Source organism: Rhineura floridana, chromosome 13, assembly GCF_030035675.1.
Source record: "Rhineura floridana isolate rRhiFlo1 chromosome 13, rRhiFlo1.hap2, whole genome shotgun sequence".
NCBI lineage: Eukaryota > Metazoa > Chordata > Lepidosauria > Squamata > Rhineuridae > Rhineura > Rhineura floridana.
The window spans coordinates 14875469-14900628 of record NC_084492.1 but is presented as its reverse complement, the minus strand read 5'-3'; the positions used below and the strand labels follow the sequence as shown (position 1 = coordinate 14900628).

The 25160-nt window shown below is 39.6% G+C and overlaps 1 protein-coding gene across 12 annotated transcripts in view; it reads left to right on the top strand.

Annotated features, from left to right (window-relative positions):
• WWOX (WW domain containing oxidoreductase) overlaps positions 1-25160 on the top strand; it is a 797581-nt gene that overhangs the window by 14083 nt on the left and 758338 nt on the right. For all 12 annotated transcript variants that reach the window (XM_061594672.1, XM_061594680.1, XM_061594677.1 and 9 more), the window contains exons 2-4: positions 3258-3322; positions 4604-4661; positions 8660-8838. In XM_061594672.1, the coding sequence (XP_061450656.1) occupies positions 3258-3322; positions 4604-4661; positions 8660-8838 (302 nt within the window). The remainder of the gene's footprint in view (positions 1-3257; positions 3323-4603; positions 4662-8659; positions 8839-25160) is intronic.

Below are 25160 nucleotides of genomic sequence, written 5' to 3'. Positions count from 1 at the left end.
CACCCAACTGTAACTGTTTTCCTTGTTGTTTTATTGTTTTACTGTTTTAACATGACTGCAACTTTGTAACCTTTTATTATAAATGTATGTAGTTTTATTTATAAATGTCTTTTGGTCTATGACCGTATCAATAAAGATTGATTGATTGAAAGCTTCCTTATCAGACCTTCTGGTTGAGTCTTTCTACTTCGAAGCAATACTTTTCAGCCATTTGCATTTTCTTGTTTGTTTTTAAATTGTCATAGCTAAAACAAAGGTGTTTGGCATTTTTTGAAACAAAACGTTATTTATTTATGTATGTATTATTTGATTTATATCCTGCCATTCCTCCCAGCAGGAGCGCAGGGTGGCAAACAAAAGCACTAAAAAACTTTAAAACATCATACCAATAGACTTTAAAATACATTAAAACAAAAATCATTAAAAACATTTTTTTGAAAGGTTAAAACATTTTTTAAAAAAGGTTTAAAAACATATTAAAAAGCAATTCCAACACAGACGCAGACTGATAAGGTCTCAACATAAAAGGCTTGTTGAAAGAGGAAGGTCTTCAATAGGTGCCCAAAAGATAACAGAGATGGCGCCTGTCTAATATTGAAGGGGAGGGAATTCCACAGGGTAGGTGCTGCCACACTAAAGGTCCGTTTCCTATATGTGCAGAACGGACCTCCTGATAAGTTGGTATCTGTAGGAGGCCCTTGTGAGGCGTCCTTCCCTGGCTCTCCCTGTGAGGTTCCTACCTGCGCGTGGCTACTGCCTGTCACTAGGCACCACCAGGGACTCCACCAGTCCGGACTGTCCTTTATTTTATTTTTTCTCTCCCCGCTCTAGCACAGATCTCAACAGATCCCCCTGCTAGGCAACCACCAGTCACGTCCTAATACTAGTATTCCCAGAGACTCTGAATACTGGTATTGTTATTCTCTTCACCGCTGCCACCATTTGTTACAGTTTCCCTTCAGCCTTGGTCATTACCTTACCCTCCCTTCTGGTCTGTGAAACCCCAGCCAAGGATCAGGCCTTTGGTAAACCAAATTAAGTATTTATTAAAGATAACAAAGCTAACAAGATTAACAAGATTTCTTCTTAAGGCACATAAGCATATGGTTTTACTCAGTACTAATCCGAACTCCACCCCCCTCCTTCTCCACTCTCTCCTGGCAAACAACTCTCTCAAACCCCACCAAGCAACCCACTCTTTCTCTTCTCCCCCCTGATTCCACTCTCACTCTTCCTTTTATACGTTCAGCCATTTTAAACACTCAGCCAATCATCTCGCATTCTACTGCCCATTCACTCCCCCTCCTCTTTCACTCCACTTACCATGTATCTTCTAAACAACCAACACTTACCATATATACATTAATATAGCAACATCACAGCCCTCACCTGCAGAGCGCAGTGATCGACTGGGTATATAAGGGGTAAGACGGTCTTTCAGGTATCCTCGTCCCAAGCTCTATAGGGCTTTGTACACCAAAACTAGAACCTTGCACTTGGCCCGGTGGCAAATGGATAGCCAGTGCAATTCTTTCAGCAGCAGGGTAACATGTTGGCAATACCCTGCCCCAGTGAGCAGTCTCGCCTCTGCATTTTGCACCAGTTGTAGCTTCCGAACCAACCTCAAGGGCAGCCCCATATAGAGCACATTACAGTAATCCAGCCTGGAGGTTACCAGTGTGTGGATAACAGTGGTCAGGCTATCCCTGTGCAGAAACGGCCACAGCTGTCTTATCAGCTGAAGCTGGTGAAAGGCACTCGTAGCCACTGAGGTCACCTGGGTCTCTAGTGACAAAGATGGATCCAGGAGCACCCCTATCCAAAGCAACCCCATCCAAAGCAGGCAACTGACCAATTATCTGAACTCGGGAACCACCAACCCACACCTTGCCCCAAATCTCCTGATTACCTCTCCCAAGGACTTCATATAGACATTAAACAGCATGGGGGATAAGATGGTACCTTGTGGCAGCCCACAGCACAACTGCCAGGGGGCCGAAAGACAATCACCCAATGCTATTCTCTGAAAATGACCTTGGAGATAGTAGTGGAACCACTGTAAAACAGTGCCTCCGATACCCATTTCTTCAAGTTGGCCCAGAAGGATGCCATGGTCAATGGTATCAAAAGCCACTGAGAGATCAAGTCAGAGTAACAGGGTCGCACTCCCCCTGTCCTTCTCCCGATAAAGGTCATCCATCAGGGCAACCAAGGCTGATTCAGTCCCATAACCAGGCCTGAACCTAGACTGGAATGGGTAAAGATAATCTGTTTCATCCAAGATAACTACAATGATACTGATTTTAAAAGGAATGTTGCTTAACTGACAATTTGTGTAGACTGTTTATGGTATAAAGCTCACATTGTCAAATGTCCTCTGAACATAGGGTTGAATCCAGTGGCGTTGCTCAGCTGCAACCCCCTGTAACTCCCTTAAATCTGCTCTGGAGGGTCTCCCAACTCTTTAGAGCAGATTTAAGTGGTGTGTGCAGCTGTCAGGGGCAGAGGGAATTGCTGAAAATTGTTTGTCTCCATATTCTGCTGACAGAAGCCTTAACATTAGCCAAGCAGTGACATTTGTCACCCTGGGCTCCTGCTGGGAGGAAGGGTGGTATATAAATCAAATAAATTTATTTATTTATTTATTTAAATATTTCTAAGCTACATTTTTCATAAAAATATATCAAGGCAGTATTACAAAACATGAAAACATGATAAAATTAAAACTAATATAAACATCATTAAAAACAACAATAAAAGCATCCATAAATACATGGTTGAATACAACTCATTAAGCTTTAAGTATATCTTTTCTTACAAATGAAGGTTTATAGAGGTGGGGTTGAGCTGTAAAAGGATACTTCTAGCATGTAACAAACTTCTTGATAACTTTCTTTTGGGTGCTTGAGGATTCCTTGTTTTGCTGTAGTTTATTAACCATTCTCTTAAGGAACACGGGGGGGATGCTAATTCTGTTCCTTAATAATCCTCTGGAGAGGTTGTTTTTTTTGTCTGGTTTGTAAGCAGTGCTTTAGTATGAATTAATCAGTCACCCACATTCTCTCACTTAAGTGCTGTAGAAATTATTGGTACCCAAAAGCAGCTAGAAGCCATTGGTAGAGAGAGTATGTTGCTTTACTCCAAAAGTTTTTGGACGAGGAAGATTGGCTAGACAGTGTTAATATACTAGTTATACCATTGAGATTTCACTTTGTGAAAAATATTTCTTCATGATGCTTTAAAATTCTTCTTTTCAGTCATCTGGAAGAGAGAACTCAGTGGGATCATCCTAAATCTGGGAAACGAAAACGAGTTGCAGGAGGTTTGTGTCTAGTTTTTGCAGACTAATACTAGTAAATCAGTCTATCACTTTATCAGTATATTATTTTTCCAAGTAAAATCTTCAGGAAAAATAATGGAAGACCTTATTTTTTAAAATGCTAACAATTAATGCACTTAAAGAACATGTATAGCATTAACAAAAATGTTCATACCTGAGCTATCAGTTTGGTAACTTGTAATCAGAAAATGAATGCAGATAACTGTCTTCGTTGCTGGGGAAACATGATCTGAATACTTGTTTCACAGGAGGACCCCGATCCTTGTCTTTAAACCATTAATCTGGAATCATAGAATAGTAGAGTTAGAAGGGGCCTATAAGGCCATCAAGTCCAACCCCCTGCTCAATGCAGGAATCCAAATCAAAGCGTTCCTGACAGATGGCTGTCCAGCTGCCTCTTGAATGCCTCCAGTGTCGGAGAGCCCACTACCTCTCTAGGTAATTGGTTCCATTGTAGTATGGCTCTAACAGTTAGGAAGTTTTTCCTGATGTCCAGTCAAAATCTGGCTTCCTGCAACTTGATCCCATTATTCTGTGTCCTGCAGTCTGGGATGATTGAGAAGAACTGTCCCTGAGGCTTCTTCTGCAGTGGAAGGAAATTACTGTAGCTATTCTCTCATTGTTTTCCCCTTATAAAATCTGGTTCCAGAAGAACTAATTGACCTGCATGAATTGGGGGTGGTGGGAATGTTGTGTAATGAAAGCTAAACATTGGCTTGTGCCCAACATGAAATGCCAGTGGCTGTGGTCATGACCCTCCTATTTCAGATGCATGCCCACAGGTATCCTTGCTGTGGATACAATGGTTTCCCCTCTTTATTTTCTTACTTTAGTAATTGTAGATCTTCTCTTATATGTGGTGTTATGGATAAACCTTCAGAGGAAGATGGGTGATAACAAACTGTATCTCTTATGGGCCGCTGACTACTAAGCAGGTGTTCTGCCAGTTTTTCAGCCTGATCCAGTACCTGTTTGTGTGGACGTAAATGCCATGGAATTCAATGTGTACTTAGTCTAAAGTGAGTGCACATAGGATTATAGCATTAAAAACATCTGCAGGGTTAATTTGTTAATTTCCTTCCTTTTTTAATGTCTTATTCTCTTTCCTGAGTTTTCCTGGTTTGCCAGTGTCCCATATGTCTTGTCTTTGCCACTCTTTTCAACTGAAGATGAGGTCCTGCTGAGGATATATAGCTAAACAATTTGAGCTGAAAGACTTAAATCACTTTTAAAATTCCACTGAATTTATTCTGTTTTTTTTAGATTTGCCATATGGGTGGGAGCAAGAAACTGATGAAAATGGACAAGTCTACTTTGTTGAGTAAGTGAGAGAACTGTTGTATATGATTCCGGGGTGGGAGGGTGGGGGATGATTCTGTCACAAGTGACAGTTAAATTATTACGATGGCCACTAGTTTCCAAAACCTCCTTCCTTACACTTCTCAGAGTAAGTATACAGTTGCCACCCTAACAGTGCACTTCAAGAGTGGTCCCAACTATTTTTTAAAAAAAGCTTTTAGATAATAAAAAGGGAGACATAAACAAGTTTTCAACCTAGTACGACTGAGGCCTGCATACCAATAGGCATTCGGCTACCAATAGGTCCCCAAAATGTTGCAAAATAACAGCACAGACAAAAAGAAAACACTACATCACACACCGTATAGTTAACCTATGGAATTTACTCCAACAAAAGGTAATGATAGCCAGCAAACTGGATGGCTTTAAAAGAGGATTAGAAAAAATAATGGAGAATAACGGCTGTTGATAGCTACTAGCCACGATTGCTAGGTTCTACCTACACTGTCAGAGACAGTACACCTCCGAATCTAGTAAACCCATTGGGAAGTGCTATTACACTCAAGTCCTGCTTTAGGACTTCCCATAGCCATCTGGTTGGCCACTCGAGAACAGGATGCTGGACTAGAAGGGCCATTGGCCTGATCCAGTAGGGCTCTTTATGTTGTTAGATTTGATTCCTCTGCCTGAGAGCCATTGTCGGAATGAACCAAACTGGGTTTGATAGTCTGACTCTGTTTAAAGGAGCTTCATATAGTCAGATGTCATGAGACTCCAGCTTGTAGCTATTTTTCTGCAACCTTTCAACACACAGAACTGAAAACTTAAGCCAGTAATATCTCAATTGGCCTTCAGTTGTAACCTATTCAGGTTTCTTAATTGTCATGGCTAAATAGTACTTCATTTTTACTCGAAGACAGCTAATCTGTACTGAAGTAACTGATAACTAGTCTTCATGGACTTTCAGCCTCTTGTGCAACAGGGGCAAAACAATAATGGAATACTCAAATAAGAGAAGCCATGCCTTCATATTTGTCTGTAGGTTTAAGATTGCCACAGCTGTTATAGATTTCTGCTGTTTCTAGCAATAAATCCCTGCTTTTTAAATATCATTTTTATGCATTTAAATCATGGATAGTTGCTTCTTATGTCTCTTAGAGATTTCTGAAATCTTTAGTGAGAAATGCATTGCAAACAGGACCATGATTTAATCCAGTACAACTTGTATATATTTATAATATTGCTTAAAAGGATGAGCAGGTCCTTCAAATTGCAGAAATACTTACAGGTGAAAGCTGAACATATACTAAAAATGCAAAATATCTCTCTCTTGACTGACTCCCTGAATAATCCTGTTGCTGGTAGAGCCTGTGAGATTGCTGTGCAGGATTTTGTGGTTTGTAGATTTGGAAATAATTGCATTCCTAAAAGACCGTAAGCACCTCCTTGAAATTGTGTGTGATAAAACCATATAAATGCAGTTCAAAAACCCTAATTTATTAAAAATGTGTATAATTGCCATTCATCCAAAGGTTCCAAGGCAGAGATACATAGACAACAAAATTGCTGTTAAAACAATGTAGTGCTAAGCTCCACCATAAAACTGGAGAGCTATAAAACAAAACAGCAGCGACCAACAGTCATCCTGATTTTCCTAATATACCTAATTTACACAAAAAGGTTAGGCTTTACCTGCCAATGAAACGAGAACAATGATGTGAGAGATACATCACAAGAGAGGTCATTCCATAGGCTGCCTCTGCAGCATGCCTTTCTGCAGATCTCTCACTCCCACAAACCCTGTTGGGTGCGGGAACCACAGATCTTCCCATGTAGATCTTACTGCTTGTGCAGGTCAGTATGGGAGAAGTTCTTTCAGACACTGTCACTGTTATTTAGGACTTCAAACGTTATAAGCGCCTTAAATCAGGCTGGGAAGGCAGTTGGCAACCAGTGCAGTTCTTTTAGGATTGTTGTTATATGCAAATAGTCAGAGGCACCCATGAGTACCCTGTCGGCTGCATTTTACAGCAGTTGCAACTTCTGGACCATCGTGTGGGTTACAAAGCTTTAGTTAGGATCCATGGCAAGTGACCTAGCAGTATAGGTTTGCTAACTAATGCAGGGCAAAATGCACACACATCCGAGCAAACATGGCATGAAGTGAAGCTATTTCACAAAACGTGGCAACTGCAAATAAAGCATTAAGGCATTGTGGGGAGGACTACATAAACATGAAAAAACCAAAGTGAGATGATTCTTGTATGAAGTACACAATTGTAAAAGGCATTTCAAGGTAGAAGTCATTGGCATGCAAGGCTGGCTTGATTACAGAACAAAGTTTTCCTTGCTTGTTTCAAAAATGTAACAGTTTTGAGGCACAATGTCTTATGCAGTTTTTGTACTTGCAATATTGGGCAGCAGAGACTTGATTCTCTGTTCAGAGATGAGAATCAAGTGCTTAATGCTGTCTGAATGTGTAGTAATAGTAACTCTGTATTAAGAATGTTACATGATCATGCTTGGAGAGATGCAAAGAACTTCATCTCTGCATATGCATTCTGAAATTACACCTTTTTCACATGAGGATTTGAGTTTTCAAAGTTAGGAATATCCTGAGTGTTAAATGACAAGCATAGAATTTAAAGCAGTGACTCCTCTCCCTTCTCCACCTGTCCTCTAGACGAATAAGGTTCTGTTGCCAAGTTTTGGTTCAACTTTATTAAACGTAGGAAGCTGCATTATACCAGGTTAGATTATTTGTCTATCTGACCCAGCATTGTCTACTCTAAGAACATGGAGTAGCTGCCTTATACTGTGTCTGACTATTGGTAAATCTATTTCAGTATTGTCTACACTGACTTGCAGTGGATCTCCATGATTTCAGGCAGGGAACTCTCCCAGCCCTACTTGGAGATGCCACAGATTGAATTTGGGACCTTCTGCATTTAAGGCAGATGCTGTACCACTGGGCTGTGGCCCTTCCCCATTGGTATAGGCTACAGCAGCTCCGAACTCTTGAGCTCAAGCAGTCTGTCGGCCTCAGCCTCTGGATTAGCTGAATTGCAGGCACATCCCACCACGCCCAGCTGAATGTCTTCAATTAGTGTCTTCTGTTAAGCAGCAATGAATGTGCTGAAAAACCTTGTTTTGTAATAAGACACGGATTCTGTGCCAGAAATGCAGAAATATTTCCATATCGTCTTGGAAAAGTATAGGGTCTCCGCACAGAAATGGTAAATAGCAAGTGGAATCTTCCCTTCTTGGAAGCAGCCTCTCTAGCTTTTGCTATACTTAAAGCAAGATCATGCTGAGATGGGTTCCTCCAGAATGGGATACTTGGCCTGGGGGAGAGAGTGGGGAGGAACACGAAAAGGAGGTGGGCAATGGAAGTGAGTTGGAGGAAAGTATTGCTGACTAGCCTGTTGAACATGAGAACTCTGATAGAAAAGATATGATAGGACAAACTAGTACTGTGAAAAAGTGGGAGAGGAAGATTGACTCATTTTAAGTGAGTAGATCACAAAGGAAACTTACTGCCTTATGCCAAGTGACAATTGGCCCATCTAGCTCAGTATTGTCCACACTGACTGGATGCTTTGCAGGGTTTCACACAGGGAACAGAACATTCCTAGCACTATTTGGAGATGCCAGGGATTGAACAATGAACTATGCTTCTTTCCCCAGGAAAGTAGGGGTGAGGTGCTAACCTGAAGGCATATGGCATAGTTCATTTCTGTATTTCTGTCTTGCAGATCAGAAGACAGTTAATCTTCTCTCAGGTATATTTGACAAAAACTGGAAATCTATGATATGAGGCACTAAAATGCAATTTTCCATTTCTCCAGGATTGTGAAATTAGCGGGGTAGCAAGTATCAATTCTGTTTGTATGTATTGTAACACAGATGAAACTGAGAATATTGACATAACAGTGTTTTGATTTAAAGTATTTCGCAGTGTTTGCATTGTTACAGAAGCAAGATAACTTAGCATGTCAATTACGTCTTATTTCCCTTAAGCCACATAAACAAAAGGACAACATACCTTGACCCAAGACTGGCATTTACAGTGGAAGATAATCCAATGAAACCAAATGCCAAGCGGAAGTATGATGGAAACACCACTGCAATGGAAATACTTCAAGGCCGTGATATGAGTGGAAAAGTGGTCATAATCACTGGAGCAAATTCAGGAATAGGTAGGTCAATTCAGAATTGTAGCAAAGACTCAAACTGGATCAATGAGTTTGTGTGTGTTAAATGCATGCAGTTGTTTTCAGAACTCTTCTTTACAAAATATTAGGTTTACCAGTGCTGTATATTGTATACTTCTGTATAAAAACTGATATTTCATTAAGTTCAGTTACTTGGATGCAAGTCCCACTGACATCTTATTTTCATGTAAGGGTTCATCTCTGCAGGAACTTGTCCCGCTTCTGATTTGGGCTTTAGCACCAAATGTAGAAATACAGTCTTTCACTAAGAGAAGGTAGGAGAAGGCTTGGGATTACTCCATGCTCAGAAATGATGCATTACACAACTTGTCTTGCATGTAAATAATACTCTATAGAGTTTTAGGACATAGGTAACTTCTTGGCAGTTGTTCTTCTAGATAGCTTTGGTACAAAGTAGTTGCCTCATTATTTAGTCCAAAGCAGTAGCTCATAATACCAATGAAGCAAATAACTGTGTTAAGTAAAAAGGAGTTAAGTTTGTTATTTATACCACTAGTATGCATGTGCCGGTTAATGCTGTCTCCTATGGTGATTTAAACACTGTTTTCAAAAAGAATAGGCATTAATTATCACATCAAACTATGAAGCTCCAAAATTAATTAGGAAGGAAGCATACTTGCAGTTTAAAAATATCAAGCTACCATGAAGAAAAAAGATCTTTGACAGTTAAGTTGTTGGTTTCTAGTCCCTCTAAAACGAGAGTGAAATTTTTTTCAAGAGGCTTGAAAGGGTGGATTTTTCTCTCTCCGAGTACACCACAGTTTCAGCAACTTCTAGAAATGCATTTTTTAAAATTTAGTTGCTGGGCTGAGTTCTTGTGCCCTACTCACTTGCAACTGAAGGTGTTGCCAACTTAGTCGTCTGCATTTTTGTGGTGCACAAAAACAATTCACTGACTGTCTTTAAATACATATGGTCATAATTGCCAGCTAATCTCTTTTCCTGTATTTCTAAGAAAGAAGTGCAATTTAGTTACAGGTTTTGAAAATTCACAATATCCAAATTCAATTTAAAATATATAATGTTACACGTTCATATGCCTAATCAGGCATGCTTTGGAGGGTCTGTTTCTGTTAACTGGTAAAGTTATTGTATGTTTCTGTTTTGTGCACTTGGTGGAGAATGATGTATATTTTGGTTGTGGCTTTAACATTATTGGATTTTTACTTCTCTTAGCTCCTCCAATGTATTGTAAAGCAGAAATGTAAGATAAACATATGTAAAAATAATGTGTGTTTGGCTGCTATGTCTTGTGTTCCTTGCCTGTGAGTGGAGTAAGTTAGCAGTCGTTTATCTTTTTCCACTAGAGGGCTCTATTGTTCTTTAGAAAAAGAAGCAAAAAAGAAGAACATATCAAAAGCCCTTTGAAGTTTATGAAAACAAAAATTAGTTTTAGCTTGAGCTGCTTTATTTTTTAATTGCTGGTGCTAAAGTTCAGTTATGGAAGAACATATGAACTAATCTCTGCAAGTAATTGACTTCCACTGTATTGGGAAACACATCTGACAAATTTAAACACCAGTGTTAGTAATAGCCCAGGGTTTTTAACTTAAGGTGAAGATAAATGTGGATATCAAAACACCAGACTTTGTCTTTTAAGGTTTATCTGAAGCTTTCTTGTATGTCCTTGAAATCTCGTGTAGACTGGCTTTGTGCATGTAGTATTCGCTTGGATCTAATCTCTTGTAGGCAGCACAAGAATTCTGAAACATGATGCAAGAATACTTGTGAAACTATAGAAATTCTTTAAAGGAACACTTTCTTTATTTCTGGGGTCTCTAGCAAAGCTCCCTAAATTCCAGACTGTTCAAACTCTCTAGTGAGGAAAAGCAATAATGTATCTACTGCTGTACAGTAGTAGGTTTGGCCATGATTGCCATATACATGCATGCCATGAGTCTCTTCTGACAAAACCTCTTGCTGTTTGAATTTCAAAGTAATTGGAAAACTGAGCGTGCATGTGTATTGATGGTAAGCCCCTGAGTTTGAGTGTATATATTGGAGACTAGAGAGTGAGATGGAAACGAAACAATTCAATTAACTTCATCTTGTCAGTTTCAGCTGGCGTGCCAGGCATTCTTGCTCCATGGCTTCACATACACTCTCTTTCTCTCTGAAAGAAAATATATATACAGTGGCCAGGGTCCCAAAAATAGCACAGCTAGATCACACACTCAAGGGGGAGCTTTAGACTTCCCATGCTCAAACATTAGGTCTACCTTCCCTGTGACGAGCAGTTCTAAAAAACTGACAAGAGTTACAAAATCACTTTGTGGCTTGTGGGCACAAAGTCAAAAGAAGAAAAAGTTAAATTGTACTTGTTGCAGACAAGCCCTCGAGTAACTCTTTGGCCATGATCCAATATCCATGCACCTGCCTTCTCTGACATTTGTACAAGTTTGTAACTATTTTGGGCTGCTCCCTTTGCCTTTGAGTCCTGCATAGTTGATTGTGCATTAATTTGAACTTGTCTCTGCCTCAGACATGATGAAATTGATATTTGATATCATGATTGGCAAATAACCCTTTTGTACTCCTTTGTTATAGCTGCACTACAAAACCTGAAGGAGTGATAAGAAATGCCGTTTTTAGCTAGTTTTGCAAACCTGCTTCCCTCTGTGCCCTCCTTGTGTATGTTTGGCCTCATGGGCTGAAGACTTCTTTGTAATGTTTGATGCTTGAAATGGAAAAGCAAACTCTAACTGCGTATGAGGCATGCAAAACTATCTTAGTGTAACATTTGTCTTAAGTTTTATTTTAGACTTGTCAAAATGAAAAGTGAAAATGAATTGGAATTCATTCATTGGAACCATAGTGGCAGATGTGATCAAATATATTTGGATTAAGGGGAAAACTGTAAAACCATAGTGTTGGGACAGATTATTAAAATTGTGAGTAAGATTGAATTATGAATATTTTCCTCCCATACTCTACAATAATTTCTGTTGGCAGATCTTAAAACTAGGGCAGATGTAATATGAACAGGAACTTTGTTAGTTTTAAATTCTTTTCACCTTATCAGGAGGGAGTAGCCTAAACTTGTCCTTGGACTATGAAAGTCCATTTTAGATAGTGATGAAGAGTTTGTTCATGTCCTACTTTCTGCCTGGATCATATAGCAGGATACATTCTTTAAAATATTTTCAGTTGATATTCTTGCTACCAAAGTGGCCAAAAACCCCACTCTGCACCTCATACACTGGTCAGAAAGTACAGAGTTTTGTTAGAATTTGATGTTTTGAACTTGTTGTAGTAGGCAGAGACTTTGGGGAATACAAACGGAAAGTTGTCTTTAATCTCCCACAGAACAGATGTCAGACACTGTGTTTTTTCAAGACATGCAAGCTAATTCTAAAGGATATGAAGATGACAAAACATTGGTGAAGGATGTCAAATAGTTGGACTTGCTGTTGTGTTTAATATTGCTGCTGCTTTGGTATCAGAAAATAATTGCTGCATACAAGTAAAAGCTACAGGGGCACAGAATAACACTCTTCATTTGATGCAGGGACTTTTGGTAGCGGCCAACAAGTGGCTCTTGAGGGTTTTCTTTGAAATCTATAGGTCTTGGGAGCCTTAGCCTTTGCTTGTGTTTTAAAAATAAAGTGAAAACTAGGGTTGTATTCAGCACTCATCCTACACAGAACAGATCCATTGAAATTAATAAACCTACGTTGGTTATGCCCATTAACACCAGTGGGTCTACTCTGAGTAGGACTAACATTGAGTGCCATCCCTGGCTCTTACAATGGTAGAAACACATTTTGAAAATGTGATTGAAAATGTGAAGTAGTTCTTAAAGCTGTCCATCCCTAATGGCATTTCTTCAGTGCCTGCCTAGCAATACAACTGTACGGAAAACTGTATGTACTTCATTTCTGTCATACTTTAGGAGTGTTGCATTGAACTTGTCTGCAGTTAGTGCTGCATAGAGAACAGAACTGCTCAAGCTTAATTATATCTCATTCCTAAAAAGTATGCTGCAAACGTTCTACACTGTTGCAGAAGAATCCTGTAATCAAGTATATATGTAGTTTTTCTTCACTATGATTGAAGCTCAAATAGCATCCTATTTACAATTAGTGTTGTCATCCTTTATTCTTCTTGCTTTTACATCATACATATTATGCTCTTTACCCTCTAAATAACAGGATTACACACTTAATAATGTTTGTGTTGAAATCTAATTCTGCTTTGCGTTAGTCCTGGAAATGGTATCTGTTTCTTGTATCGCCTTATGTCTGCTTTGAGAAATCTATTACTTGGGTAATGAGGAGTATACATGGATGGTTAGTCAAGTTATTGAACTCTGTCAACTTTGGCTCAAATTCACAATGAAAGCCAACTTGTAATACTTGAAATTACATTAAGATCAAAAGGTTCAATACGTACACTTGTAATGAAATATCTTTGCAAAAGGATGAGATTCAGTTACAGTACTTTTATGTAAAAACTCACTGAATAACAGGCACATTTTAGGATTCATATTAATTACCTGTTTATGAAAATGTATCCCAAATACCATTGAACTGTGTTTATGGTGGCTTTAAAAGTCTTGAAGTAGTTTGGAACTGGGTATTGAGTCAGTAATGATATGTGGCAATAAAATACTGGATCATTTGCTCCATCTCTGCCAGTGAAGGAATTACCACTTAAAGTGTCTGTCCAGGTTGTGAAAGGTTATTGAACTAGCCAAGTTAATGTTTATGTGACCTTGACTGTAGAACTTGTTTACTAGTGTTTGGATTTCCCTCCCTCTTCCTTACTCAGGATACAGTCCAGCCACCACTTAAGTGTGAAACCAAAGCTTCAATTAAGCCAGGGCTCAGTCTTGGAGCATATGTCTTAGAGGGGGCTTTCAAAATGTGCAGAATGCCTTAGCATATCCACACTTCTGAGTAACCAGAGCTGAACTCCAGTATATCTTGAACTACACCGTTGCAAGTAAGTCCAGGAGGGTTACTACCCTATATATATCTCAAAAGTCATCTGTGGAACACTAATGGCCTAAAAGGAGAACAACCATTCTTCTTTGGTTTATGAAGATGCTTGGCTACTTACTTGGATTTGACTTTTACTCACCAGAAGTGACCAGGTGAGTGACTGCAAATCAGGCTTTTTTGCAGGGCTTTGCAGAGTATGGTTTCTAGATATGGTTGAATCTTAAAAAATCAATCAAAACATCATTATAATAACATTTGGTTCTCAAATACTTTGCTCAAGACTAGCCTGATACCTGGGAATATTTAAGCTGCTGATAGGAGGGGATGACTGTACAGAGGTACTTTGTCCTGTTTCAGTATATGTATGTTGACTTAGCTCTGTTTGTCTTTAAAGCAAGAACTTGGAAAGATCTGCTTCAGTTGTTCTTGCATTCATTTTATTTATTTATTTAATTTAATTTATATACCGCCCTAAGCCCGAAGTGGATTGTTCTTGCTAGATAACTTGTTAACATTCTTTATCTTTTGTTACAGAACAACTCTGTCTGCCACCTCACTCTATATATTGGAATCTCATGGATCACTTAAGTAATGCAACAGCTTCTCTTTTCTCTTGCTCCATGACTAAAGCCCTTGTGGCAGGTTTAGACTGTAGGATGGGTGGAGGCTCAATTCATGTGAAAAGTTGCCATTACTGCTTTTATGTATGCTTCCCCATTTTCCCATTAGCCTCTTTGCTGCATTGTTTATTTTTGGCACTTCTTGAACTCTGCCTTAAGCAAACATAATGGGCATTAATGCCTGCAGTACTTGATGGAGATGCTGCATAAGATTTGCTTTTGGGGTATATCTGTACTAGCAAAGCAAACTTGTGTGTCTCTCTGCCCATTGGAGTAATTGTTAGGCTTTCTCTGAAGCACTCTGGGAGAAGCAAGATGAGTTATATCCATAAACCAAAGAGAAGCCTAAGGCATCATCCTAAACCAGCAGTACTGAACTAAGAGCTGCCATTTAGGTGGTGGTACCATGACGTAGTTGCTCTGCCCTGTATCTTTGGCATAATCCTCATCTTCCTGGTATCTTGGCATCATGCTGGTTTTGGGATTCAGTTTGAAAAAGGAAATTGTATATTATGTTGAGACTTTGACCCCTTGTGGAAGGCATCCTACTCTCCATACGGAACTGCATTTCTGGGGTTTCTTTGGAAGGAAGCTAAGACAAAAAGAATGAAGGCTATAGTGTAGATGAGCCTTTGCATTTTTCTCCTCTTCCTTAAAAAAAAAAAAAGCACCTGCCAGCAACTTTATATGCTTGTTCAGGGGGAAGCTGGCTTTTGTTAATCAAGTCTTTATATCCATTTGATTGTTGTAATGTGTATAAATAAAACAATAAACAGAAAATGATCTTAAACTGTTGTTGGCTCCATTTTGTCTAGAAGTCACACTTCTTTTCCCAACTCTGAGAAAATGTATTGGTTTAATGCTTGAAAAGATCCAGCACACTTTAGCTGACAAAACAGTCCTCTAATTTTATCTGAGATGAAATATGCCTTTTTAATTTTATGAAACTGCTTGTATTAATACTGCACTATTGTACTTGCCAAAAGGAGATTTAAAACATGCAACTAATTTTGTTTTTCCTTAATGCTTAATTAGTACTCTGTTCTGCAGTAGCTTGCTCACAGAGGAGCTGCACAGTAATTTTCACATCCAAAGAAGCTGTTGAGTAGCAAATATCCCCTCCTGCTCTATTTTGCTTTGGGCATGAAAAATGTACTTCTCTTAAACTTCATTCTTACAAAATGCATTTTCCCCCTAGAAGATGAATTTGCTTTGTCTTCTGAAAAAAAAATTGGAAGAAGATTTAGAGCAATTGTGAAGTATAAAGCTATGAGTTGTAGATTGTCACAAGAAACAAATCTGCTGGGTAGATAATGAAAAAGAAGAGGGTAATGAGATCTTAGTAACTTAAACAAAAAGTAAAATTGCAGGAATTGTTTGAGTTGATGAAGACTAACGTAATGGCATGCAGATGAAGGCTGAGATTCCCAGTTGAAGGGAAAGCAGTGGGACATCTGTCCTGTACTACATAAAATTCTCAAAGGCTGATGCTGCTGTTTGTGATATGCCAGATGGAAGGAAGTTGACTTGTAGATATGGTCCAGTGCATAAAACTAAGCTTTCATTAGGATTTCACATTGCTTTTGTTCTCTAATATTGGCTGGGATCCAAAGTGGTACTTCAGACTCGAGCATGCCCAGTGCATTTCTTAACTTTTGAATAGCAGACCCCCATGCTGTATCGCTAAGTAAAGTTGAAAAACTGCTTACTTTGAAAAGAGAGCTGCCATGTGTCAGGATATCCAAGAAACAAACATCTGAAGTCCTCTGAGGTACATGAAATTGGTTGTGTGGGATGTAGGTCATTATGTTTAACCTGGGCAAAGACCAAGTGGATGACGGTCTTTTAGCTTCAGGAGGAAAATGCTGACATTGGGTTGACTCCCAAGCCCCTGCTTGAAAGAGATGGGAGTTTAAGGGCGAGTGGGTTGAGTCCGGGTGTTTTCTGCCCACATGATAGCATGTTGATATTGTAAGGACTTTACCTCACTAGGACATGGGTACTGAGACGGTACACCTTTAGAACAGCATAGTGTGAAAGGAAGTTGAGTTGACAGTGCTCTCAGGATTGCAAGTGTGTGTGTATAACTAGTTTTGAGTTCAAGTATAGACTACATTACACTGAATTCAATGTAACATATCTACTAAATATGTTTATTCCACTTTTTCTTTAATACTCAAGTTGGCATATACCATAACAAAAAGAATTAAAAACATAAACTTAATACACAGAACAGTACCAGATAAAGACATTCAAAACTAGTATGTTGAGAAATTAAAGCTAACAAATGCCTTCTCAAAAAGAGTGGAAGGTCATATGGGGGAATGGGGGACCCTCACTAGGCAGCCAATTCCAGAGAATAGGTGCAGCTACAAAACGATCCTCTCCCACATCCTAAGGCTGCAATCCAATGCACACGTACCTGGGAGTAAGTCCCATTGAACCCAATGGAGCTTACTTCTGAGTAGGCATGTATTGGATTACAGCTTAAGCATGGCTTAGATATTGGTGGGACACTGAAATAAATCTTAGTGAGTAGGCCAGTTGCTATGGGAGAAGGTAGTCCATTTGGGTATCCTGGTCCCTAGCTGTCGAATAGGACCTAACTAGCATTTTGAATTGGGCCCCGCCTCAGACCAGAATCCTATAGAACTGTTTTAATACAGGTATTATTCTCCCGTTAACTGACAGCAGCCAATAGCAGCCTATAATGTCCAGGCTGGATTATTGTAATGTGCTCTGTGTGGGCCTACCATTGAGGTTGGTCCGGAAGCTGCATCTGGTGCAAAATACAGTGGCGAGACTGCTCACTGGGGCAGGATATCGCCAACATGTCACCCTGCTGCTGAAAGAATTGCACTGGCTACCTTTTAGCTACCAGGCTAAGTTCAAGGTTCTAGTTTTGATGTACGAACCCCTATACAGCTAAGTACCAGAATACCTGAAAGACCATCTTATCCCTTATATACCTAGTTGATCACTGCGCTCTGCAGGTGAGGGCCTCTTGCAGATACCATCTTATCAGGAGGTCTATTCTGCACAACATAGGAAACGGACCTTCAGTGTGGCAGCACCTACTCTTTGAAATTCCCTCCCCTTAAATATTAGATATCTCTGTTACCTTTTCAGTGCCTACTGAAGACCTTCCTCTTTCAACAGGCTTTTTAAGTAGAGACCTTATCCCAGTCTGTGGGAATTGCTTTTTAATGTGTTATTAAACCTTTTTTTAAAAATAGATGTTTTCAAAGCTTTTAAAATGTTTTTAATTATGTTTTGTTTTAATATATTTTAAAGTCTGTTTTTATGACTTTTTATAGTGTTTTCGGTGCTTTTGTTTGCCACCCTGGGCTCCTTCTGGGAGAAAGGACAGGATATAAATAAATAAATATTGCATTCTGGATCCTCAGAAGTTTCTGGACACATCTCAAAGGTAACCTGCTGTAGAATGATATACAGTATTGAGACACACCTTTTGAGATCAGTGAGGGACCTGGCCCTCCACCTCAACTTTTCTTCCACTAGGTAACCACCTAGAATTGTTAATGAAGCTCTGAAAATGCTTCTTTGTGAACATTTCTTGTGCTGATGCTTTCAGCTCTACACTCCCTAACCTTCCATAGGAAAAGTAGGTAGTTTAATATTTGATGTTCTGCTTCATCTAAAAAAAAAAAGTTATTTGAAGAGGCTGGTATTACCATTGCATTAAACATTTGGTCTTATACCTCTGGTTGTATACATCAAAATATTACCTTGCCTTGTTCTAGCTAGTTAATATAAACAAATGTTAACATCTATCATATGGCTCTTATTTTAATGGGTGAGAAGGAAGGTAGAATTGATAAATTAGGCAATATCTTTTGTTTGCATTCTCTGTCTTTATTCTCTTATCAGATGCACACCGTAGATTCACTTAGCTGCATATTCAAGCAAAGGAGTGTGATGTATCTTAAATTTTTCATCAAATGTTACACTACACTTAAAGTACACTGTTGGTAAAATGAAGACTTAAATAGGTGTAATGTGGAATGCTTTCTTAATCCTGTTCTTGAAAATGGCACTCCATGCTCACCAAACCTTCTGAAGTATTTGCTTACATCGTTAAAGTCTGTTTCACATGCTATAGACTACAGCACGGGTTCCCAAACTGATCCGTGAGCTTCATTCAGGTGGTTTGTGGCATGTCTGCATTAAGTATTCATGTTGATTCTAATTGTTTTTTAATTGCTGCTTGTATTTCTTCTATTGCATTACAATTTGAATTCTATGGAATGCTGCTTGCAATATAATAAAACACAAGAAATAAAAAGCAATAAAAATACAGTTAAAAATCAGACAGCATCTAGCACACTACATTACAATTTCTACAACAGGCAGAAGAATTATTAAGTGGTCCACCAAGACCATCAACAATTTTCAAGTGAGCCATGGGGGAAAGGTTTGGGAACCACAGGGCTTGAGCAACAAACCTGGGTTTGCTATAGTGTGTGTTCAAGAAGTAACACCAGCCAATTACTCTTATGAGCATGCCTGTATGATATTCATGTTTTGTAAATACTGGGTTGTATCCAGTTAAGTTTATTTAGAGCAGTGGTTCTTAACCTTTTCCACTGCCAGCACCCCTTGGATTTCCAAAATATGCTCTTGCGCCTCCTGAAAAAATACCATTCATTTTTATTATTTCCTCTTCTCCCAAGGCATTTTAGCATGTGTTTTAAATTGTGTTTAAAAGATGTGTTTTTAAATTGGTATATTTGTTTTTAGTGTTTTTAGTTATTGTAAGCCGCCCAGAGAGCTTCAGCTACGGGGCGGGATATAAATACAATAACTAACTAAATAAATAAAATGTTAATGTGTGTTTTAGCCTAACTTAGTTAAGATAAACGACAGTTTTCCAAAATCTTTGGTTGTATAGTTAATTTTCTGCTTCTATTTAAATGAATTTTTAAAATCTCTTGAACAACGCCTCTCACCCCTAGAAAAAGTGTCTCGCACCCCCGGGGATGCGTGCACCCCAGGTTAAGAACCACTGATTTAGAGTAAACCTGTTAAAATTAATGGATCTAAATTAGTCATGTACATTAATTTCAATGGGTTTACTCTTCCTATGACTAACTTTGGATACAGTCAAACAGGAACCTGCAGAGGACTTCCTGATCTGGGAGGGTTTTTACTGATTTGCCCTGTGTTGCTCCCCCCCCCCCCCCGTTTGCTTTAGAGTATTAGGAGCCCTTAAGAATAGCATGGGAGGTAAGACAATGGGCTGCAGGAGAAATTAGAAAAGGCAAAGACAATCTTCTACTCTTCCCTTAACAGAAGCCTGTTTTGTGTCAGATAGCCTTCAGTGATTGGTTGGACACATCTGTATACAACCATTTGCACTTCATGATTTTATATGCACGCACTTACATTTTTAGGTGTATATCTTATGTTGAATGTACAGCTTACAAATATGTGTTGAGGCAATGACAAATAAATCAGGGCAGAAAACATTTTGACCCTGTTCATGAAATAGTGTGACAAAAATACATCTTCCTTGATATAGCTGTTGATTGAAGCCAATTAGAAGCAAAAGAAATCAGGCCTCTGTAGATAAGATACAAAAGCAGTAGGGATGTAGAGTAGGCCCTAAGCAGGCTTTCTGTTATCACTTACAGAGCCAGTTCAAATATTGCTCGCAAGGGAGAAATCAAAAGCTGGTAAGAACTTCAAGCATATTCCCTGGCACTCCATAGGCAGGAAAGTACATCAGATTTAGGATATGCTTTATCTGAACATGGTTCTCAATGATGCTGACCAATGTTTTGTAGGGGACAGTGGAGACATTGCAGTGAAATGTAGTAAAGTTTGATTGTGGTATTTGGTCTTTGTGGTTAAGGAGGAGTGTGCAGGAGTTTAAAACTCTTAATGTCTGTCGGTGGATAGGTTTGACTATTACAAACTGGTACCTTGATGCTTTTTTTAAAAAAGTGGAGAAGCAGGATGTTTTGATAAACAAAAAAGCATTTTGTTCTGCATATTGTACACCAGCATAGAAATTTTATTCATCTAACATGAAATGTTATAAAATGTTAAAGGGTTGGGAGTGAGTGGACAACCAAAGAAAGGCAGAGTATTGGATTTGGGGCTTTTAAAAAAGCTCTGTGAAACTTTACTACCCGTGCAACTTTTGTTTGTTAGCAAGCAATTAGGTCAGCCTTTGACTAATGAGAGTGAACGCCTAATTCTTGTCGTCTTACTGCTGTTAAACAGAATTGTCACTAGAGGGTCAGATTAGAGTTCATTCAACCGGAGGAATGGCAGGAAGAATAGCCAGCCTCGGGTCAGTCCTGCCTCACGAGGGCAGTCATTTTAGCATTTATAGCACACTGAACGTTATCGCCTCAACCCTGCATTTCTATGGACGTTTTAAATACAGGCTGGTTGTATTTTGAAGACAGTTCTGTTCCAAGTCTCCTTGTTATACTTTTTAATGTATTTATTTACACAGTAGTTAAAACAAAAAATCCGGCTAGTGCATGAGATTCTTGCAAAAATATTTCATTTCTGGCTCCAGCACCATATAGATTAAATTATGCACATGGAAATTTGTAAGTCACCTGAGAGATGCATACTTTCAAACAGCCCAGGAAAAGGACCACATGCAGTGGTAGACCACATGGGTTGCATGCAAAAGGTCCTAGGTTCATTGTCTGGCTTCTTTAAGTAGGTCTGGGAAAGATTCCTCTCTGAAACAGTCAATATAGACAGTATTGCAATAGATCAATCAGTAGGCTGATTTTGGTATAAGACAGCTTTGTAACAGTTGTTTTCCTATTGCACACAGTTTTGGACAAGCATGTAGCATGTAATGCACACCTGCCTCTGCTTGGGAGTTTTACATCAAAATGACCTGCTGGAGAACAACTTGGGATTTCTATCTACTACTACTGTCATGTTTTAAACACAGAGAGCTGAAAGATCTCGTTTTCATTTTATGGAATTTCTTGTAGTTCTTTTATTTCAGGAGACCTATTTGAAAACTTTCGGGGAGATTTGGGAAGGGAAGATTTTCTGGGAGAGATTTGTTAGAACAGTTTCTGAGTAAAAAAAAAAAGAAATTGCAACTAAGGCAAGGTGTTCTCTTTCCTCCAGCTCTTGACTGCTGTGGAGGTCGTTCAGTTGATTGTTCATATTTCTAGCTAGTTGGACTGGTCATCAGTTGTGACTTGTTGGTATTATAGTATGGAACTAATTTTAAAACAAATACAGATGTCTATTAAATATCAATACTTTTTAATTTTGTTGAAACAGTTAAGCATATGGCCAGCTAAAATAATGGAATAGAACTGCTGAGCACCTGTGTTGTTTGCAACTTTAAAGTTTCCTTGCTGCATTTGCTCAGAATTGAATTAAAAAGGGGAAACATATTTTGCATATGTTGAAACTGGATTCATCTGCATGCAATGAATTGCCCAGATAATTAAAGTTGCTTGGTACAATAAATGGCTTTAAAAAGGCAGGCAGGAAAATTGCTAAGACTTAAATACTGTAAGCATGTAATTGCAGAGAATGGTATAAATTTATGTGGTGTCTGTTGATTCTATAATCTAAGTTATACCCTGTGTTGTAAACTAAATTTCTCTTGCCCCAGGGTGTTTCTGAAAGTGAAGCAGCCTGTGTTTAATAGCTTTTTTCCTGGGTAAACAACATTTAAAAGGATGCTGCAGCATGCCTAAAATAAAAATAGAACCAATAGTCACCACTTTCTGTTAATTTTCTAGTATGGATATACTTAAATTATTGTCCTATTAAGCATTCATGTGCTAATTCAAATGTTTCCAGTTGAAAGTCATTAAGTTGTAATATGGTGAGAACTTGGAAGGAAATTTTCTATTTGTTCTACCAAAAATAGACACACACCAAAACCTCCTTCCAGTGCCTGCTGCTATATATCAAATCACTTGTCACAGGTGGAAATGATATTTATGGAAATGGATGATGATCTGTATTTCTTGACTTGTAGCCTTAAGAAAATATGGGAAGGAATTTAATAAAGACAATTGGGCATTGGTCTGTGTGTGCTTCCGTATGTTAATCCTGGAAGACCAGGGTTCGAATTCCCACACAGCCATGAATTTCACTGGGTGACCTTGGGCCAGTCACTGCCTCTCAGCCTCAGAGGAAGGCAATGGTAAACCCCCTCTGAATATTACTTACCATGAAAACCCTATTCATAGGGTTGCTATAAGTTGGGATCGACTTGAAGGCAGTCCATTTCCATTTCAAAGCTATACCTGAGAGCCACGCTAAACTATTTTTAAATCGTTGAGGGGGTTAGCCCCCTTCCTCCTGTGGGGCAGTCCTAATGAACACCTCCCCAGAAGCTGATGTTAGTCCTGGGATATTGTTTTTATTAATATCTTGAATCTACTATGCATTTTGGGAAAGATTTTGTGCACTACGCATTTGGACATCTCTTAATATATCATAACCAAATTTTACATAATGCTTTGGGTGGGGAAACTGGTGTTATGTGTGGGACATTTCTGAGATTTGCTTGGGACATCTTTTTTAAGTTTTCCTAATCCCTGCCTCAGGAATCTCAGAAAACTCTTGGGCCAATCTGGGCCTCCGAGAGTTTGCTGATCTCTAGAAGCTACTACATTTATCACTGTTCTGTCTTGTTAAATAAATGCTTTATTTACAAATATATAAGTAGAAAGTAACTTGGCCACCTGTGTGCCACATAGCTTCTCCCGTGCATGTAAGATGATCTCAGGTTGGAATTGAGCTCCACCTTGTTGTCAAAGGCAGAATAACCAGCACTTGATTTGCAGACTGCTATAGCCCTCCCTTGCATAGAGAGGACAGTTCTTATTCTGCCTTTTACCAATGTGGTTATATCTGCACTCTCTCTGATTGCTAGGGTTAAGGCCTATATTATTTTTTGTGTTTCTACGTCTTTCATGTTTTCTGTGAGTTCCTGTCCTCTTCTTAGTTGTCTTATCTGTTTCTTCAAAAAAAAAAAAAGCCGCTCGCCACTTCTCTGTTTTCCCTCTGCTGCTTCTCAGCATGTCTTGATACAGCCTACCTCGTTCCTTTGTCTTCAGTCTTCCTGTTCACCTCAGCCTTTCCAATCCATACCTCCGACATCTGTGTTCTTGGCTGATCCTCCAGCTCTGCTGCCTTTCCACCTCTGTTCCTATGTAAAAAAAAAAGCGAGAAAAAAGTGCACCTTTGCCTAGAAGCCCCCATAAGCCCCACCAGTTTCTAGAGCCCTGCTAGGCTTCTTGTAAGCCCGCCTGAGTCCAGGGCAATGGGGAAAGCTAAGGGCAAAATGGCAGTTCCCACCAAAAAACACGTGTTTATCTGCAGCTCCAGTTTCAGAGGCTTCTTCAAGAGATCATCTAAGTCCACATAGAGAGGCAGTGGCCAACCCCCCTCCACTGTGGCAGGGGGTGCTTTGGCAGTTAATGACATGGTGGGCAAGGTGGCCATGCCCATGTTAGGGTCCTTTGATCCTCAGGGCCTATGCGCTTGAGGCGAACCCAGCCATGGGGCTATGAGGTTCATACTGCCTAATGAAAGGAGACTGGGGAAGGAGGTTCAGGGTATGAGGCATCTATCGGCTTCAGAAGTGGCATCTGATGAAAAGGGACGATGCTGTTGCATAGAACTTAGAACTATTTTTTGACTCGGTCATCACTTGAGGACTTTAGAGGTTTCCAAGAGGTCTCCAGGCACAGCCCTTCTGTTATCACGCCCATTCTGCTCCCCGTATTCATGGAACTGGGAATGGTTCACCCTCTACTGCTCATACTGCTTTCCCTTCGGCTCAATTTTATTTGGCGCCACCTCCACCAGTGCAACTGCGGTTACCTGATCTCATGGTACAGCAGTTAAAGACACCATTTTGACAGCCCTCTGTAAGGACTCAAAATTGGTCAGCCTTAGCCCGTATGACAGAATGCACTGCAATTTGGGTTTGGGGCAACACAGCAACTTGCCACCACGTTAGATGGGACAGCAGCAGACTTCAGTACCACTATCCCAGTTCCCTGCGGTTCCCACTCAAGCCATGTGTACTGCACTCCATTCAACAGCAGACCTATGGGCTCTGGCACCACGTGCTCAGGAGGCACTGTAAGTGGATCTTGTTAGGCAGATAAGACGTGTTTCTCCCAATCCACACAATGTCCCAAGAGGGTGAACCATGGGAACTAGAGTTCAATGCCCAGCTAAGGAGCCCATACCTGACTGGGAAGAGCCTGACTCTGAGTCTGACCTCATCATATTGGATGAGGAAGAATAGAGATGGACTTCAGAATTAGAGGTCTCCACACAGCTGTTCCAAGAGACTCATTTTCTCACTTTATTGTGTAAGACTGGAGCCTTTGGACCTAACATCTAAGAATGACCCACCAGCTCCATCTACCATGAGGGTGGTGGCAGTATGCCCGGATCCTCAGCCTAAGTCCAAGGTGGTGAAGCTAACCCCATCCATACCTAAGATCATCCAAGATGAGTTTTCTAGTCCCCTGTAATGTAAAAAATCTGTATCAACAGCGAATACATTTTATGTGTTGGAGGAGACACTGCTATTTCTGGTCTTGTGAATCCTTCTCTGAATCCCAAAGATGCAGATGATCAGCTCAAGGACGCTCTAGACTGAAAAATGGACTTGGGATGTCCATGACACCTGTGCAATAGCTTGAGGGCTCCAACCTGTTTTTCTGCTTTCACA